Source organism: Molossus molossus, unplaced genomic scaffold (assembly GCF_014108415.1).
Source record: "Molossus molossus isolate mMolMol1 unplaced genomic scaffold, mMolMol1.p scaffold_m16_p_6, whole genome shotgun sequence".
NCBI classification, from domain to species: Eukaryota; Metazoa; Chordata; class Mammalia; order Chiroptera; family Molossidae; genus Molossus; species Molossus molossus.
In genome coordinates this window covers 58,860,161-58,877,727 of record NW_023425399.1, presented here as the reverse complement: position 1 = coordinate 58,877,727, position 17,567 = coordinate 58,860,161, and the positions used below count along the sequence as shown (strand labels likewise).

Below are 17,567 nucleotides of genomic sequence, written 5' to 3'. Positions count from 1 at the left end.
AACCATCCTTCCCTAACTCTCACTAGATTTTTGACTTTGATTGCTTGTAAGTTGGTAGCTGAAGAGAGGAAAGTGGGTAGAGCCTGACTCTACTCTATCACTTACTGGTGTAACTTTGAGACTCTCCCTGCCCCTCTTTTTCTCAGCTTAGTCGAAGGACTAGGATTGTATGTGGGACCTATTAGAAGGAATTTGGGACCATCTGTCATTTGGTTCTCTAGCTCCTTGCCTCTTTCACTGATTTTGTTTTCCAGTCAAGCTCAGTTTTCTACTTTCATGGTCCCCTCTTGGATTTTGTCATCACCAATAGCTATACCATATTTTTACTCTCAGTTTCAAGCCTGTCACTTCCTCACCATCACCTTCCTGTATTCCCAGCTCACTTACTCTAGGAATTGTAACAATTCTCTGACCTCATTCAGACCTCCAGGCTACTGACCCTACTACCTTTTCACTCTCCCATCACCCCACTCACATCCCACTTCTGTGATAACCCTTGTTGAATTCTGTAATCTATCATTGTAATTACTGCTTCACATACTTAACTGTTTTGTGCCCCTCTTCCACTACATTCCTGTCTGGCAAAATCCTAACCCATATTAAAACCAATTGTTTACCTATTCTATGTCGCTACCTTAGAAGCAGAACATTGCTGGAGAAAACTATAGCCATGCTGACTGATTCATGAGCTTGACTCTCAGATCAACAACACTAGGCTCTCTCCCAGCCTTCCTTAGTATGTGTCCTTTACCCATCCCTAACAGTATTTAACAGCTCCTTAAAGTTCCTACTCCCCCTATCCTATTCTTGCTCTCACTCTTTCCAACTCTTGACTTTGTGTTATAAATCATTGAAAATATAGAAGCCATGAGACTAAACAAAAGGCATTTGTTTCCGTCACAGATGAACCCTTTTGCTTGGAATCTAAGCTTACCTATACTCTCTTTCTCCGGGACTTCTGCTCTTTCTCTCTCCTGTGTCGTGATTTTTTTCCCCTCTTTGCTGATACATTTTCATTAACACACAATGCACTCTACTTTCACCTATTTAAGAAGTGCACTCCTCAACCTTTCTGTAGCTGCCCAACTTCCTAACACCCCTTCCTAGAGAAATGATTATGCTCCCTGCCTTCACTTTCTTCAGGGCATTTAGATGCTGTTGCCACCATGTCCCGACCACTCCTATTCAGGTCATTGAAAAGCTCCATTTTGCCAAATCCAGGATCTCTTCACTATCTTTGTTAATATGACCTCAGTTCTGTCGACCACTCCTTCCTCCTTGGAATACTTTCTTGGAAATTCTTTTGGTTTTTCCCTGCCTTGTGCTCTTTCTCAAGTTCCGCTGCTGACTCCTCTTCCTGGACCTGCCTGTGTCTCATCTCTGCCCTCCCTGTGCCCTAGTACAGGCACCTGCTTAGCTTCTGCTTGTGGGCTACTCACAAAAACAGAACTCTTATTTCACCCATGAAACTTGCTTCTGCTTCAGCCTCACCCATGTCTGTCAGTAAGTGGCACCACTATCTGCCCATTTTGTTGAGCCAAATTCCTGGAAGTTGCTTTCTTTTTCCTCCCTTCTTCCTTCTATCCAGTTTATTAGCTAGTCCTTTGCAGTCTGTCTTCAAAATAAATCCTTTATCTGCCCACTGCTTTTCCTCCCATTGCCATGATTCAAGCCTAATGCAGGCTACCTCATGCTGCACTGCTGCAGTGAAAGCTTACCAGGGCTCCTTTCACTCTGACCCCCTTACAGTCTCTTCTCCGCAGCAGCCAGTCATTTCTTAAAAATGGAAGTTACCTTATTGCTCCTTTGCTTAAAGTTAAGCGTTTCTGTAGCTTTGCATTACACTTTGATTAAATCCAAAATAGGATCTTGTCAAATGTGATTTTGTTAGAAAATACTGAGTTCCTGTTGGACTCCTCTAGGGATCTAATGATAGTATTTTTTCTCTATGATGAGGTGATCACAATAATTACCACACATTATCACAGTAACCTGCTTATTTATTTACATCTCCAAGAGTTTGAGTTGTTACCCATGTGTTCCTTTCAGAAAATTATCTGGAACTTCAGAATCATGGTAACACAGAAGTGAAGTGGTATTTGTCATCTTTAGCTCCACCTTATGTCAAGGTCAGTAACAATTGCTACCAGTGTAATTGTTTTAATGTTTAAATTTTAAGAAGGGCGTTTTAAGCATTGAATTATGCCCTGGCCGGTTTGGCTTAGCGGTTAGAGCGTCAGCCTGCGATCCAGAGGGACCCAGGTTCGGTTCCCGCTAAGGGCGCGTACCTCGGTTGCAGTTTGTCCCCAGCCCTGGTTGGTCGTGCGGGTGGCAGCCACTTGATGTGTCCCTTTCACATCAATGTTTCTCTCTCTCTCTTCCTCTCTCTCCCTCCCACTCTATCTGAACAAAAAATGGAAAAATGTCCTCAGGTGAGGATAAAAAACACACACACACACACACAAAAAGAATTGAATTATGAATTTAGGTTGAGATTATTGGCTTTTGTTCCACTAATTCATTTACTTGATTTTCTCTGGAGGTTGGGCTATACATGTTCAGTCTTTTTCACAAGGTGGTTTAAGAGTCAAATTAGAGAATGCATGTGAAAATATGTACTTGCTCTATTTAATGCTATCTCCTACAGCCCTGATTTTTATCTGAAATAACTTTATTTTGAAAAATATATAAACATTTTATTTTTGAATAGAACGTTGTGTGTGAGTACATGTGCATGCACATTTCTCTCCCGTGTTCTGAATATGTTTTACACCAGTGGGAGCTAGTGCAGGTGGCAGAATTGAATGTTCTTTGCCACTGAGTGCCAATGAGGCTACTGTATACTGCAAGTAATCTCTCCCAGAGCGCACTGCCTGAATTGAGTGTGTTGTTTAGAACAGTGCTGCCTTTTTGACATGTATTTTGTATGACAGTAACGGTTTTGAGCTGTAACATTAATGAAATGTGTGCAAAAGATAGTGCCATATCTACTGAAAAGTAATACAGAACTGGTATTACATAGGATGTTAAAGTACACAATCAGCAGGGTCTTCAGGTTATTTGCAGAAAAAGCCAGTCCTTCAACAGCATGAACAGCATTCTAAAGATCACTGTAGCCAGGAAGAGAGTGGCTGCTGGCATAGAAAGGAGTCAGTGTGAGGCCTTGTGTAAGCTGAGACTAATAGCACTCCCACTCTGGGGCAAGCATTGAGCTCTCGTCCACTGTAAAACAGGTTTGCATGTCCTCGTTAACCATAAAGGTAATGGAGTAACTCAGAATCGTTCTGTTAACTTTTATATTTTTTCATTTCATTGTTTAACTGATTACTTTGTAGGGAGTTGATGAAAGTGGAGATGTTTTTAGAGCTACCTATGCAGCATTCAGATGTTCTCCTATTTCGGGTACGATGGAAAGCCATGGAATCCAAAAGGTGAGTTTTGACATTGTTTTTACAGCCAGCTGGTATTGATTGGCCAGGAATGTGTCATTTGTTTCCACCCAGAGCAGTTTGCTTCTGCTTACAGCCAGGCTGCCACAGAAGAGGCTCAGTACAAACAAGTCAGTGGTTTGCTTCCTGCAGCAGAAAGTCTTGCTCTCTAAGCAGCAAAATAAAATACCATGCTTAGTGGTATGATTGATTTACATTCTGATATAAGCACTTCATGTGATTGCAGGCTGCTAGTACTTAGAACACCGCACTTCATTTAGCATTAATCTAGACAGTAGTGTTGTGGTGATGGTTACACAATTCTGGAGATACACTAAAAACCAGTTGAAATAGGTGAATTGTATGGTACAAGAATTATATCTTAATAAATCTGTAAATAAAGAAAAATGAGTCCCAGCCAGTTTGTCTCAATTTGGTTAGAGCTTCAGCCTGTGGACCGAAGGATTGCAGGTTCAATCCCTGGCCCCGGTCGGGGTTGTGTCTTTCTCACATCGATGTTTCTCTTTCTCTTTTTTTTTCTCTCTCTCTGTCCCTGACACCACTCTATCTAAAAATTAATGGAAGAATATCCTTGGGTGAGTATTTGAAAAAGAAAAATGAGGCTGCAGGACTAGATCGTGTCCCAGGAATTTCTTTTCACACAGTAGTTCACATAGAAATGTAACCCCCATGATTGTTGTTGTCTTCATACTGTATATCCTGGCTCATCTTGTCAAATCACATTTGTTAAATGAATTCTAAATCTGATTTCTTAATTTAAGGTGGGGTTGGGGGAGCAAGGCACGTCATTCTGGGACCATTTAGGGAAGTATTACCAAATAGCACAATTATTGATGTATAATAGTGTTCCAGAAGGAGCAAATATTAATTACAACCTAATTCTTAAACTAAAAGATGTAAACAATAATTTTTTTAAACATTGGTCACTTTGATGTGGAATTAAATGAGCTAATGCATGTTAAAGTTTCCATTATGTTCCCACTGTGTGACATGCAGTAATATTAGGTTTTCTCTCCTCTTTAATTTTGGGTGTTGAAAGGAGGTGTAAGTGGGATTCATCTAATACATGGTATTGCCCCCAATAGTTCCCAATAATTTGTATATTTTCACCATTCACATGGTTGTTTTCTTTTTAATCTCAATTTCTATGTCATCCTTAACAGTATAACTCCTAATCTTGATCTCATCTTGGTCAGTATTCTGCCTTTGCCTCCCTACTCTCAGGCTTGCTGGCTGCATTGTTTCTTATGCTCAGTAGTGACAAAAATTGTGTCATTTAAGTGTTTTAATATTAAATCCAGACTCAAATACTGATTAATTGTCACCCTAACTAGTAGTATTTTTCATGGAGTTCTTTGAGCAAGTTCATTCTTAACTCTGGTAAATTTTATAAAATACTATTTTTAAATATTATAACTTTTTTATTATTGAGCCCTTTATAGGTTGTATACATACGGTTCATATCTGGAACTTTGAGCTGTATGGTTAGTATAACTGGTTCTGACCAATGTTCTGAAGTTAATAACAAGAAAAGCTGCTAATATGTAGCATACCGATGCTTGTCTTTTCTACCTCCTGTTATGCCACCTACCTTTCCTTTCCATTTTCCATGTGTCATTTTAGTCCTCTCCAGTTAGCGGCTATGTGCTAGGCCTTAGTCCTTTACCACTTGGCCAGCAGATGGTTCCATAGCCATCGCAGTGAAACGCAGTTGTGTGTCTGGAGTTGGACCTTATTTATTTATTTTTTTAATTTTATTTTTGTTACAGATGTTTCTCCTTTTTTACCCCAGTGGCACCCTCCTCCCCATCCCCCTGTCCCGTCCCCGGCTTTGTTGTCTATATCCATTGGTTATGCATACATGCATATAAATTCTGTGGTTTATCTCTTCCCACGCCCTACAACCCCCTCTTCTGAGGGTTGTCAGTTTGTACCCTGCTTCCATGTTTCTGGGTCTACCGTATTCCTCAGACTGTTATGTTCATTATATTCCACAAATAAGTGAGATCATGTGGTATTTGTCTTTTTCTGCTTGGCTTGTTTCACTTAGGATAATACTTTCCAGGTCCCTCCATGCCGTCTCAAAGGATAAGAGATCTTTCTTTGTTACAACTGCGTAGTACTCCACTGTGTATATGGACCACAGCTTTTTTTTTATCCATTCGTCTACTGATGGATACTTGGGCTGTTTCCAGATCTTAGCTATTGTAAATAGTGCTGCTACAAACATGGAGGTACATATATTCTATCTGATTGGTGTTCCAGGCTTCTTAGGGTATATTCCTAAAAGTGCGATCACTGGGTCAAATGGAAGTTCAATTTTTAATTTTTTGAGGTAACACCATATTGTTTTCCATAGTGGCTGCACCAATCTGCATTCCCACCAGCAGTGTACTACAGTCCTCTTTTCTCCACACCCTCCCCAACACTTGTTTGATGATTTGTTGATGGCAGCCATTCTGACAGGTGTGAGGTGATACCTCATTGTTGTTTCAATTTGCATCTCTCTGATGATTAGTTATGTTGAGCATTTCTTCATAAGTCTCTTGCCATTTGTATGTCCTGTTTGGAGAGGTGTCTATTCAGCTCCTCTGCCTATTTTTTATTGGGTTCTTTGTCTTCCTTTTGTTGAGTTGTATGAGTACTCTATATATTTTGGAAATTAACCCCTTATCTGATACATCATTGGCAATGATGTTCTCCCATACAGTGGCCTTTCCATTTTGATGATTGTTTCTTTTGCTGTGCAAAAGCTTTTTAGTTTGATGTAGTCCCATGTGTTCATTTTCTCCTTTGTTTCTGTTGCATTAGGTGATATATCAGTGAAAATTCTTCTGTGTATGATGTCCAAAATTTTGTTGCCTACTTTTTCTTCTAGAATTTTTATGGATTCACGGGTCACATTTAAGTCTCTTACCAATTTTGAATTTATTCTTGTGTATGGTGTAAGATAATGGTCTAGTTTCATTTTTTTGCATGTAGCTGTCCAATTTTCCAAACACCATTTATTAAAGAGGCTGTCTTTACTCCACTGTATGCTCTTCCCACCTTTGTCAAATATTAATTGAGCATATTGCCTTGGGTCCATTTCTGGGTTCTCTATTCTGTTCCATTGGTCTGTATGCCTGTTCTTGTGCCAGTACCAAGCTGTTTTGATTACAGTGGCTTTGTAGTATAACCTGATATCTGGTATTGTGATCCCACCTACTTTGTCCTTCTTTTTCAAAATTGCTATGGCTGTTCAGGGTCTTTTTTTGGTTCCATATGAACTTTTGAAATATTCTAGTTCTGTGAAATATTGGTATTTTGATGGGGATTGCATTGAATCTATAGATTGCTTTGGGTAGTATGGACATTTTAATGATGTTAATTCTTCCAATCCATGAACAAGGTATGTGCTTCCACTTTTTTATATCTTCCTCTATTTCTTTTTTCAATGTCTTGTAGTTTTCTGCAAATAGGTCCTTTACTTTTTTGGTTAATTTTATTTCTAGGTACCTTAATTTTTTTGCTGCGAAGGTAAATGGGATTGTTTATTCAGTTTCTCTTTCTGTGAGTTCATCATTGGTGTATAAGAAAGCCGTCGATTTCTTGACGTTAATTTTATATCCTGCTACTTTGCCAAATTCATTTATTAAGTCTAGTAGATTTTTGATGGAGTCTTTAGGGTTTTCTATGTATAATATGTCATCTGCAAATAATGACTGTTTCACGTCCTTCCAATTTGGATCCCTTTTATTTTTTCTTCCTGTCTGATTGCTGTCGCTAAGACTTCCAGTACTATGTTAAATAAGAGTGGCGAAAGCGCCCTGGCCAGTTTGGCTCAGCGGTTAGAGCGTCGGCCTGCGGTCCTGAGAGACCCGGGTTTGGTTCCTGCTAAGGGCGCGTACCTCGGTTGCAGTTTGTCCCCAGCCCTGGTTGGTCGTGCGGGTGGCAGCCACTCGATGTGTTCCTTTCACATCGATGTTTCTCTCTCTCTCTCTCTCTCTCTCTCTCTCTCTATTCCCCTCTCTCTCTCCCACTCTACCTGAACAAAAAAATGGGAAAATGTCTTCGGGTGAGGATAACAACAACAAAAATAAAGAGTGGCGAAAGTGGACATCCCTGGCTTGTTTTTGTTCTTAAGGGAAATGTTTTTAGTTTCTGCCCATTGATTATGATGTTGGCTGTAGGTCTTTCATATATGGCCTCTATTATGTCGAGATATGATCCCTCTATTCCCACATTGCTGAGTGTTTTTATCAGAAATGGATGCTGGATTTTGTCGAAGGCTTTTTCAGTGTCTATTGATATTTTCATGTGCTTTTATTCTTCATTTTGTTTATGTGGTGTATTACATTTATTGATTTGTGAATACTGTACGAGCCTTGCATCCCTGGGATGAATCCCACTTGGTCATGGTGGATAATTTTTTTGATGTATTGCTGGATCTGATTTGCTAGTATTTTGTTCAGAATTTTTGCATCTATGTTCATCAGTTTTCTTTCTTTGTAGTGTCTTTTTCTGGTTTTGGAATTAGAATTATGCTGGCCTCATAAAACGAGTTTTGAAGTCTTCCTTCTTCTTGAATTTTTTGAAATGGTTTGAGGAGAATGGATGTTTAGTTCTTCTTTGAATGATCAGTAAAACTCCTCCGTGAAGCCATCTGGGCCTGGGCTTTTGTTTGCTGGGAGAGTCTTGATTACCTTTTCAATTTCCTTAGTTGTTATTGGTCTGTTCAAGTTTTCTATCTCTTCCCGTGGACCTTCTTCATTTAAATCTTGTACTTGACAGCTCTAGAATTTTTTTTCTCTTTAAATGTGTTTGCTGATTATATACAAAATAAAGAAAACCTTATATATCACAAATATACACTATGTACAGCAATAATTTCCAGAGCTTGGCCCAGTCCTGTTGTCCAAGACAATAATTTAGCAATGAATACTGCACAGGCCAGGGTGCACACCAAGGCCCGCCACCCCACCAAGGCCTCTCCACGCCTGTACCTCCAACAACCCCACTGCCTAGGTAGGGCAGCCAGGGTCTGATCACCTCCGCATGGACACACTCGGTAGTCCTTGTCCTGTTGCCCTAAGATGCCAGGAGAAGGCTTACTGTACCCACTTCCCTTTGGTTAAAGGCTTTGGGACTAGCAGATTGAGAGGTTGGGAAGAAGGGAAGGGCTGGAACACGACATTGCTGGCAGGGTCACTCCTCAGAGTTCGTTAGGAACACCCACATACCAAGGCTGCTATTCCAGGATGGGTGGAAATGTATGTGACTGGCCCAACAGGTACAGCACACACCCAGCACTCATATAGGATTTTTGATAACTTTAATTTTAATTAGAAAATTTTACATTTTTAAGTATATGTTACATAAAACCTTAAAGAAAAATGTATTGTGGATCTGGTATAGCAACAAGCCTACTAAAAATACAATTTTTCAAATTATTTTTTAATTAGTTGCAAAACTAATGCAAAAATATTTTTTTCTTTTTCTTCTTTTTAAAAAACTCATCTTTATTGTTGAATGTATTACAGATGTTCCCCCCTTTTTTCCACATTGAACACCTCCTCCCCAATCTCACCCCCCCTCCTGCCTTCCCCACACTATTGTCAGTGTCCATTGGTTGTGCATATAAACATAGAAGTTCTTTGGTTTATTTCATCCCGCCCCCCCCCCCCTTCCCTTTGAGGTTCATCATTCTAACAACCAATTTGCATTTCTTAATTCCTTCATCTTTTTCACCCATCCCTCCAGCCCCCACCCATCTGACAAACAACAAAAAGTTCTCTGTATCTATGAGTTTGTTTCTGTTCTGCTTGCTCATTTTGCTTATAGATTCAATTGTTGATAGATAGGTATTAATTACTATTTTATTGTTCATATTTTTGTTCTCCCTCAAGAAGACCCTTCAACATTTCATATAATAATGGTTTGAACTCCTTTAGCTTTTTCTTGTCTGGGAAACTCTTGATATGTCCATCAATTCTAAATGATGGCTTTGCAGAATCATCTTGGTTGTATGCCGTTGCTTTTCATCACCTTGAATATCTCTTGCCACTCCTTTCTGGCCTGCAAAGTTTCATTTGAGAAATCAGCTGACAGTCTAATGGGAGCTCCGTTGTAGGTAACTAACTGCTTTTGTTTTGCTGCTTTTAAGATTCTCTCTTTGTCTTTAACCTTTGGCATTTTGATGATGATATGTCTTGGTATAGACCTCTTTGGGTTCATCTTGTTTGGGACTTTGTGCTTCCTTGATTTGTATGTCTGTTTCCTTCACCAGTTAGGGAAGTTTTCTGTCATTATTTTTGTAAATAGGTTTTCAATTTCTTGCTGTTTCTCTTCTCCTTCTGGCACCCCTATGATGCGAATGTTGGCACACTTGAAGTTGTCTGAGAGGCTCCTTACACAATTCTCATTTTTTTGGATCTTTTTTTTTGCTGTTCTTATTGGATGTTTTTGCTTCCTTATATTCCAAATCGATGGTCTGCTTCTGGGCTTTACCTACTCTACTATTGATTCCCTGTAAATTATTCTTAATTTCAGTTAGTGCATCCTTCATTTCTGACTGGTCCTTTTTTTGGTGTTGACGTTCTCACTAAGTTCCTTGGAGGTCTCACTAAGTTCCTGAATGTCTCACTAAGTTCCTTGAGCAACCCTATAACCAGTGTTTTGAACTCTGCATCTGATTGGTTGCTTATATCCATTTGTTTAGTTCTTTTCCTGGAATTTTGTTCTGTTCTTTCATTTGGGACATCTTTCTTTGTCTCCTCATTTTGGCTGCCTTTCTGTGTTTGGTTTCTCTGTATTAGGTAGAGTTGCTATGTCACCCTAGGCTTCATAGGGTGGCCTATTGTTGTAGGTGTCCTGAGGGGCTAGGGGCACAGCCTTCCTGATCACCCCAGCTAGGCCGTTGAGGTGCACCCCTAGTGTGGACTGTATACCCTTCTGTTGCAGTTGAGCTTTGATTGCTGTTTGGCACATCAGTGGGAGGGATTGGCTCAGGTTGATCAGCTGTAAGGACTAGCCGTGCCCACTATGCCCTGACCTCTGACTGCTTTGGAGGATCAGCAGTGTAGGGGCCCAACAAACAGAGCAAGACTTACTTCAGGAGGGTTCTGGTACCCACTGAGTTCACTCACTGAGTGTGTCACTTGTGGAGGTGGTTGGGTGGTGGTACTTCGATGTGGTCTGAAGCTGTACACTGGGTGTGCTGGCTCTGGGGTTAGGTCAGCCTCTGCCTGTGTTCCACCTAGGGCCACCCGGCACAACCTACAGAGTGATCTGCAGGCGGCTGCTTCTTGTGCTGGCCTTGGAGGTGCTCAGGAAAAGCCAAGTTGTGAACCAAGGCTGGCTGTTTCAAGTCCCGGGCCTTGGGCCACTTAATGAGAGTTATGGGACTCACTGAGACCAGATGCTGCTTGTTTGTTAGACTTTAGTAAATCTGAAGCAGGATCCAAGACAGGCCAATCCTATGGTAAAGCCATTGGAAACAGGTTGGGTGGACCATAAGGTTGGATGGGGCAGGGCCTCAGGGAATCACCAGGGTGGGGCAAACAGTGTGAGCCAGGTTGCTGGAGTCCCCCATATGGCAGCTGTCTGCAGGTCTTCTTGGGGGAGGCCTCACCAAAGGAACAAAGGCCTCTGCCAGCACGACTGTCTAGGAGAAAGCTGCCCCTCCAGCCCTTGACCGGAGGCCAGACAGCTCAGTTCTTCCCTGTATGTCTCTGGTGCCTTTCAAGCTGCCTGCCCTCTGAGCTTAGAGGGAACAAGTCTGAGTAGGTCCGTGTGCGAGCCCTTTAAGAGGAGCTGCCTGGGGCTCCAGCAGCCTTAGCTGCTTGTAGCCTCATTTCCCACTGGTTGTACAGCCAGAAGTTATGGGGGATTTCTCTTCCTAGCACTGGAACCTTGAGCTGGGTGCCTGGTGTGGGACAGGGATCTCTCACTCCTCAAGGAGGACCTTCACAGTTGAAGTATCCCTCCTGATTTTTATCTGCCACACAAGGGTATGGGACCAGCGCCATACATGGGTATGGAACCAGCACCACACATGGATGTGTGACGAGCCTTTCTCTGCCTCCGCCCCCGCCCCTCTTACCAGTCTTGATGTGGCTTCTTTAATTTCATAGTTGTAGGACTTTCATTCAGCCCGACTTCAGGTGGTTCTGAATGATGGTTGTGCTGTAGTTTCATTGTAATTATGATGTGGTTGTGGGAGGAGGTGATACCGCATTAACCTTCGCTGCCATTTTGACCGAAAGTCCTTTCCTTTAATTTTTCATACCAACATTTTGAATTGGTAATCTAACTACATGTGTGTAAGGGTCAGTGTCTAAACTTCTGTCCTGAATGTGTTGTTTTGTAGGTCTCCATCACATTTTTGCCCAGAGATAGAGGGGATTATGCCCAGTTTTGGAATGTAGAATGTCATCCTCTAACAGAGCCTCACATGAACCATACCTTAAGATTTCAACTTTCTGGACAAGTGAGTATTACACAAAATTTAAATAAATTATTGTATGTGTATAGTAAAAATACTAAGTGAAACTGACATGAAAACTGGCCTGAAAATGCAGACTATTTTCCTGCTATTCTAATTTAATTAATTTTGCTGGAAAGCCTTATCTTAATTTTCTCATTGATTGACATGTTTGAGGTCTTGGTTTGGCTTTATGAAATCTGTTTAACTCGATTAGGTAATATACTCTGTGTGTGTGTGTAAGTGTAAGAATCTGAACTGTAAGAAGTATAGGATTTGTGATTTATGGAATTTAAAAATGTTAAGTCTTAAAAAAATTTTGAAGGAAGTAATGGAATTAAAAAAGGTAAATGTTCATATATCTTCCTAGACTATTTATTTCTCTTCGCTCACCCTGTGATTTAATTTTATACAGAGTGTCAAAGCAGAAAATGAGCCTGAAAATTCATGCATTTCTACAAATACTCTTATTAAAATAGATAATTTAGTTAAGACCCGAAGACAAGCTGTATCAGAAGCTTCTGCTCTCATTCCTGGGTATGTTGTTTTTGTCATTCTTACAAATTTTCCCCAGTACTTTATTGAGGTATAATTTCATTCAGTAAAGACTACTATGAATTTATGTGTGTTACTACCACTCCAATCAAGATATAGACTATTTTTCTTCCAGTAGAAAGTTCATTTGTGTTCCTTTGCAGTCAACTCCCATCCTAACCCCAGAGACAGAGGAGATTATTCTGATCTAATCTATTGCCATAGGTTAGTTTTGTTGAATTTCATATACATATGCACTCTGTCTGGCTTCTTTCACTAAATATACTTTTTTGAGAGAGTCATTTGTGTTGTTGAATATATCCGTAGTTTGTTCCTTTTTATTGTTTAGTACTGTATTATTTGAATATATCATACTGTATTTATTCATTTTCCTGTTGACATTTGGGTGGCTTCTAATTTGGAGCCATTATGAATGAACATTATTGTGTGTGTATTTTTGTGGACGTATTTTTTTTCATTTTGATGGAGGTAAAAGTACCTAAGAATAGAATTGCTGGGTCATATGATAAAAATGTATTTAACTTTCAAATAAACTGTCAAATTGTTTTCCTAAAGTAGTTGTACCAAATTATTCCAAAAAGATTGTTTTTAAATCTTTGAAAGTAGAGTCTTAAAAACTTTTAAGAATGTATATTTTATACCAGCAGCTTACACAACTTTAATGATAACATATAATTATTTTACCTAATGAAAATGTTTCTAATAATTCTTAATTAACTAATATTTAGTTCTAAGTTCTGGAGAAGATATTTGTAAGAATATGTTAAATACCTGCTAAATTTAATATAAATATGGTAATTTGTTTTTAATAGGAGTAAGTAATGCATTTTGTAAGAAAGTAGAATCCTTTAAAGAATATCTGTTCTTATCACAGTCTCTGTGCTATTTATTCATCCACTCATCTCATGCTTACTGAGTTCTCACTGTATTCTGGGCAGTGGACAAGACAGTGAACAAAACTGCCCTAGCCCTTGCCTCCACAGACTTTACCTTCTGGAGCAGTATCCACATCACAAATAATCACACTTAGAGGCTTGATTACAACCTGTGGAATGGACTGGAAGGAAATAAATGGGAAACATGGGGATATATATCTGGGAAGAACCTCCCTAAAATGGGATCTTTACGTTGAGAATTAGTTGAAATGACCCAGGTGAAGAGGACTATGTAATGACGAGGGTGGTGGGGATTGTTGGCTCTTGAGGAACTGGAAGCAACCCATAGACCTAGAGTACAGAGGAGGGAGTGCTCCATGAGGTAAGATACAAGAGGGAGGTGGGCAGAGTGCAGACCACACAGGGCCTCATGTATCAGGTGTTTATCTAGAAAGCAGTTGGAAACCATTAAATGACAAAATCGGATTCTAATATTTATAGAAAAATCATTTTGGCTGTAGTATGAACTGATTAGAAGGAGGCAAGAATACATACAGTGAACCCTGGCCGGTTTGGCTTAGCAGTTAGAGCGTTGGCCTGTGGGCCGAAGGGTCTTGGGTTCATTTCCAATCAAGGGCACGTACCTGGGTTGCAGGTTTGATCTCTGGGTCATACAGGAGGCATCCAGTTTATGTATCTCTCTCACATTGATGTTTCTCTTTCTCTCTCTCTCTCTCTCTCTCTCTCTCTCTCTCTCTCTCTCTCATTGATCTATCTTCTATCTCTATCTGTCTCTGTCTCTCTCTGTCTTCCCCTCTATCCCTTACACCTTATCTAAAAAAATAATAAAAAAATCAATAGGAAAATATTCTCTGGTGAAGATTAACAACAGAGAAGAATACATACAGTGAAACCAGTCAGAGGGTATTTTTTATTTTTATTTTTTTGGTACATGCCCCTAGCGGGAACCGAACCCGGGATTCTCTGGTCCACAGGCCGACGCTCCGACTGCTGAGCCAAACTGGCCAGGGCAAGAGGGTATTCTTAAGCAGTTCAGGACTAAGATAGTGTTAAGGAAGATGACATTATATGGACACTTTTAAAGTATATACGTAGGAAGGAAATTTGAAGGACTCAGTGATAGATTTGATAAAGGGGCGTGAGAAGAAAGGAGGTCATGATCAGCTCCTAGGCACTGTTCCCCTAGACAGTAAATACAAGTGGAGGATCAGGTTTGAGGAGAAAGGTCACAAGTTTATTCTGTGTTGGTGGAGTCTTAAGGAGATAATTATGAGGTGATTGGATATATTGCCCAGAGGCTCAGTCTGAGCTAAGAAATGAATCTCGGAGTCACATAGCTGTGAGGTCACTGGATTACCAGAGATGGTGATTGCCTAGGGAGAGAGTTGTGTGAGCAATTAGGGAAGTACAGAGCCAAGCCTTGTGGGGCAGAAGCATTAGAGGTGAGGGAGTACAGAAGAGCCTACACAGACTGGTGAGTGGCTGGAGAAATGAAAGCAGCGTGGAATCTGGACGCCAAGGCAGGAAAAAGTGGCCACTACCATCAAATGTTGCCGATTGGCCAGATCTTGTGTCACACTCAGAGTAGTCTGTGTTCCTGTAAAAATTAAAGATTATCAGTGACTGTGCTGTGAGTGAAATAGACTAAGGTGAAAGTGCCATCTTTTTATAAACTGGGTTTGCCCAGCCAGTGTGTCTCAGTGGTTGAGCATTGACCCATGCACCAAGAGGTCGCCAGTTCAATTCCCAATCAGGGCATATACCCAGGTTGTGGGCCAAATCCCCAGTGGGGAGCATGCAGGAGGCAGCCAATCAATGTTCTTTCTCATTGATGTTTCTCTCTCTCTCTCCCTCTCTGTATAAAATCAATACAGAAAAAAAAATTAAAAAATAAATAAATAAACTGGGTTTGAGTTAAATGGAGAGCCAGACTTTAGTGAGAAAGAGAGTTAAAGGTGGTGCTGCCATCCTGTCTTACATAGCCACTAACCCAGCACCTCTCTAAGGGTATTCCTGCTTTCAGCATTTTATCTTTATACAACTTAGTTAAATGGCCATTAAAAAACTATTTTTTAAGTGAGTTGTAGGGGGAAGCACAAATTAAAGCATTACTTCATAATTTAAAAATATAAATAGTTTAGTCCTGGCTGGTTTGGCTCAGCGATTTGAGCGTCGGCCTGTGGACTGGAGAGTCCCAGGTTTGGTTTCCACTAGGGGCGCGTACCTCTGTTGCTGTTCGTCCCCGGCCCTGGTTGGGGTCATGTGGGTGGCAACCACTCTGTGTGAATCTCTCACATCAATGTTTCTCTCTCACCTCCTCCTCCCTCTCTTCCTCCCACTCTATCTGAAGATAAATGAGAGAGTGTCCTTGGGTAAGGATAAAAAAAAAAATCTAAATAGTTTATATTACAATGAATTTTAAATAGATGACTTTTAAACCTATTTCCAAAGCCGACAGCTTGACTTGACCTACCGTGGAATTTATGCTCCAGAAGATATGTGTCGGTTTCCACCAACTAGAGTTGGAGAATCAAGGACTTTAAAAGTTAATTTGCGAAATAATTCTTTTATTACACATGTGGTAAGTTCTAAATACTACTGTGGCTTTTAGAAAAATAAATGTATTCAACTATTTGATAACATGTTCCTGATAATTAGAAGCTTATGTTTATAGGTTATATTTAAGTTGTAATAATTAATTTTTTTTACAAATTAATTTTAAAAATGTCAATACCATATTTGAAAAGAAGCTCATAGAAAGTTCATTACCCTTTATCTGAAAATAAAAAATATTTAGCATTTGTGCCCTGTCTGGTTTGGCTCAGCACTTAGAGCATCGGACCACGGACCAGAGAGTCCTGGGTTCACTTCTCACTAAGGGCATGCGTACCTCGGTTGCAGTTCGTCCCCGGCCCCGGTTGGGGTCATGCAGGTGGTAACCAGTCAGAGTCTCTCTCATATCGATGTTTCTCTCTCTCTCTCTTCCTTTCTCTCTCCCTCCCACTCTATCTGAAGATAAATGCAGAAATGTCCTCGGGTGAGGATAAATATATATATATTAAGCACTTGTTTTTATACTTTTTATTTCTTAACTTTTTCTTTGTTCTGTACCATCAGACCAGCATATTTCTGGATAATGTTTATGTTAGTGAAAGCTCGGTTAAATACATATTAAAATTCTCTTTTATGTTTTTCTGAGCATTTATTGTCTTACCTAATTTTGTGGCATACTTAAGCCTACAAATGTAAATGTATGTTCAAATATCTAAATTGCATGACTTCATAAAGTGTTTCATATTAAATTGCAGCTGAAGTTTTTAAGTCCCAGGGAGCCTTTCTACGTCAAGCATTCAAAATATTCTTTGAGGTGAGTTTATCCTAAATCAACATGTTCTCATCTTAGAGCAGGATTTTGTTTTCAGGACATCAAGATTTCTCTTAGGAGTTAGGACTTGTGAGGTCTCCTTCTGTTGCAGCTCCTCATCTTCATCACCAGAACCACAGAGCAGTTAACACATGGGTCTTTTTAAATAAGAAAAGAGATAAGGAGCCTGCAGGGAAAACTAGTGTGCTTTATGGTGTAGCAACCCAAGCTTCACGCAGTGTTTTGGACTTAACATATGATTCCTGTTACCCAGTATTGTGCCAGCCACATAAATACATAGATCCTTAATATCTTGTGATTAACTTTAGAATAATTCCTGCCTCAAGTATTATTTTCACTATGCTGAGAATCAGGAATGTAAATTTTCACTAATTTGGACAAAAATTAGATTTCCCAGATTAATTGGGAAAACTTTCATTATGGAATTTTTCAGTTGCTTTTCTTCAAATATCCTATATTATTCTTAAATCAGGGCCTCATTTTCTCACTAATTTTCTTTTGCCATATGAGGTACATTAAAGTTGAAATCTCAAACTGGTTTGTCCCTGTTTTTTAAGTTCTATTGGGCTTAATAATGAAGAGTAATTTTATCTTTATCTTTAATTAAACCATTTAGTTATGGTAAGATCTTTCATTTTAGCATTAGGAGATTATTGAAAAAACATGTTATATTCTAAGAAAACTTGGACCACTCAGCAAACATTCTAAGACTGTCTTTACTGAGTGACTAAGACCAGCAGTGCCATACTCTAGGAACTTACACATATATCTAGATGCTGAAAAGGGGGAGGCCAATTCCTTCCACCTCTTATCTTTTC

General features: G+C 39.9%; 1 protein-coding gene across 10 annotated transcripts in view; it reads left to right on the top strand.

The window, feature by feature from the left end:
* CEP192 (centrosomal protein 192) overlaps positions 1–17,567 on the top strand; it is a 145,797-nt gene that overhangs the window by 117,260 nt on the left and 10,970 nt on the right. For all 10 annotated transcript variants that reach the window (XM_036244946.1, XM_036244950.1, XM_036244951.1 and 7 more), the window contains 6 exons: positions 2,050–2,129; positions 3,336–3,431; positions 11,800–11,919; positions 12,329–12,450; positions 15,816–15,945; positions 16,673–16,731. In XM_036244946.1, the coding sequence (XP_036100839.1) occupies positions 2,050–2,129; positions 3,336–3,431; positions 11,800–11,919; positions 12,329–12,450; positions 15,816–15,945; positions 16,673–16,731 (607 nt within the window). The remainder of the gene's footprint in view (positions 1–2,049; positions 2,130–3,335; positions 3,432–11,799; positions 11,920–12,328; positions 12,451–15,815; positions 15,946–16,672; positions 16,732–17,567) is intronic.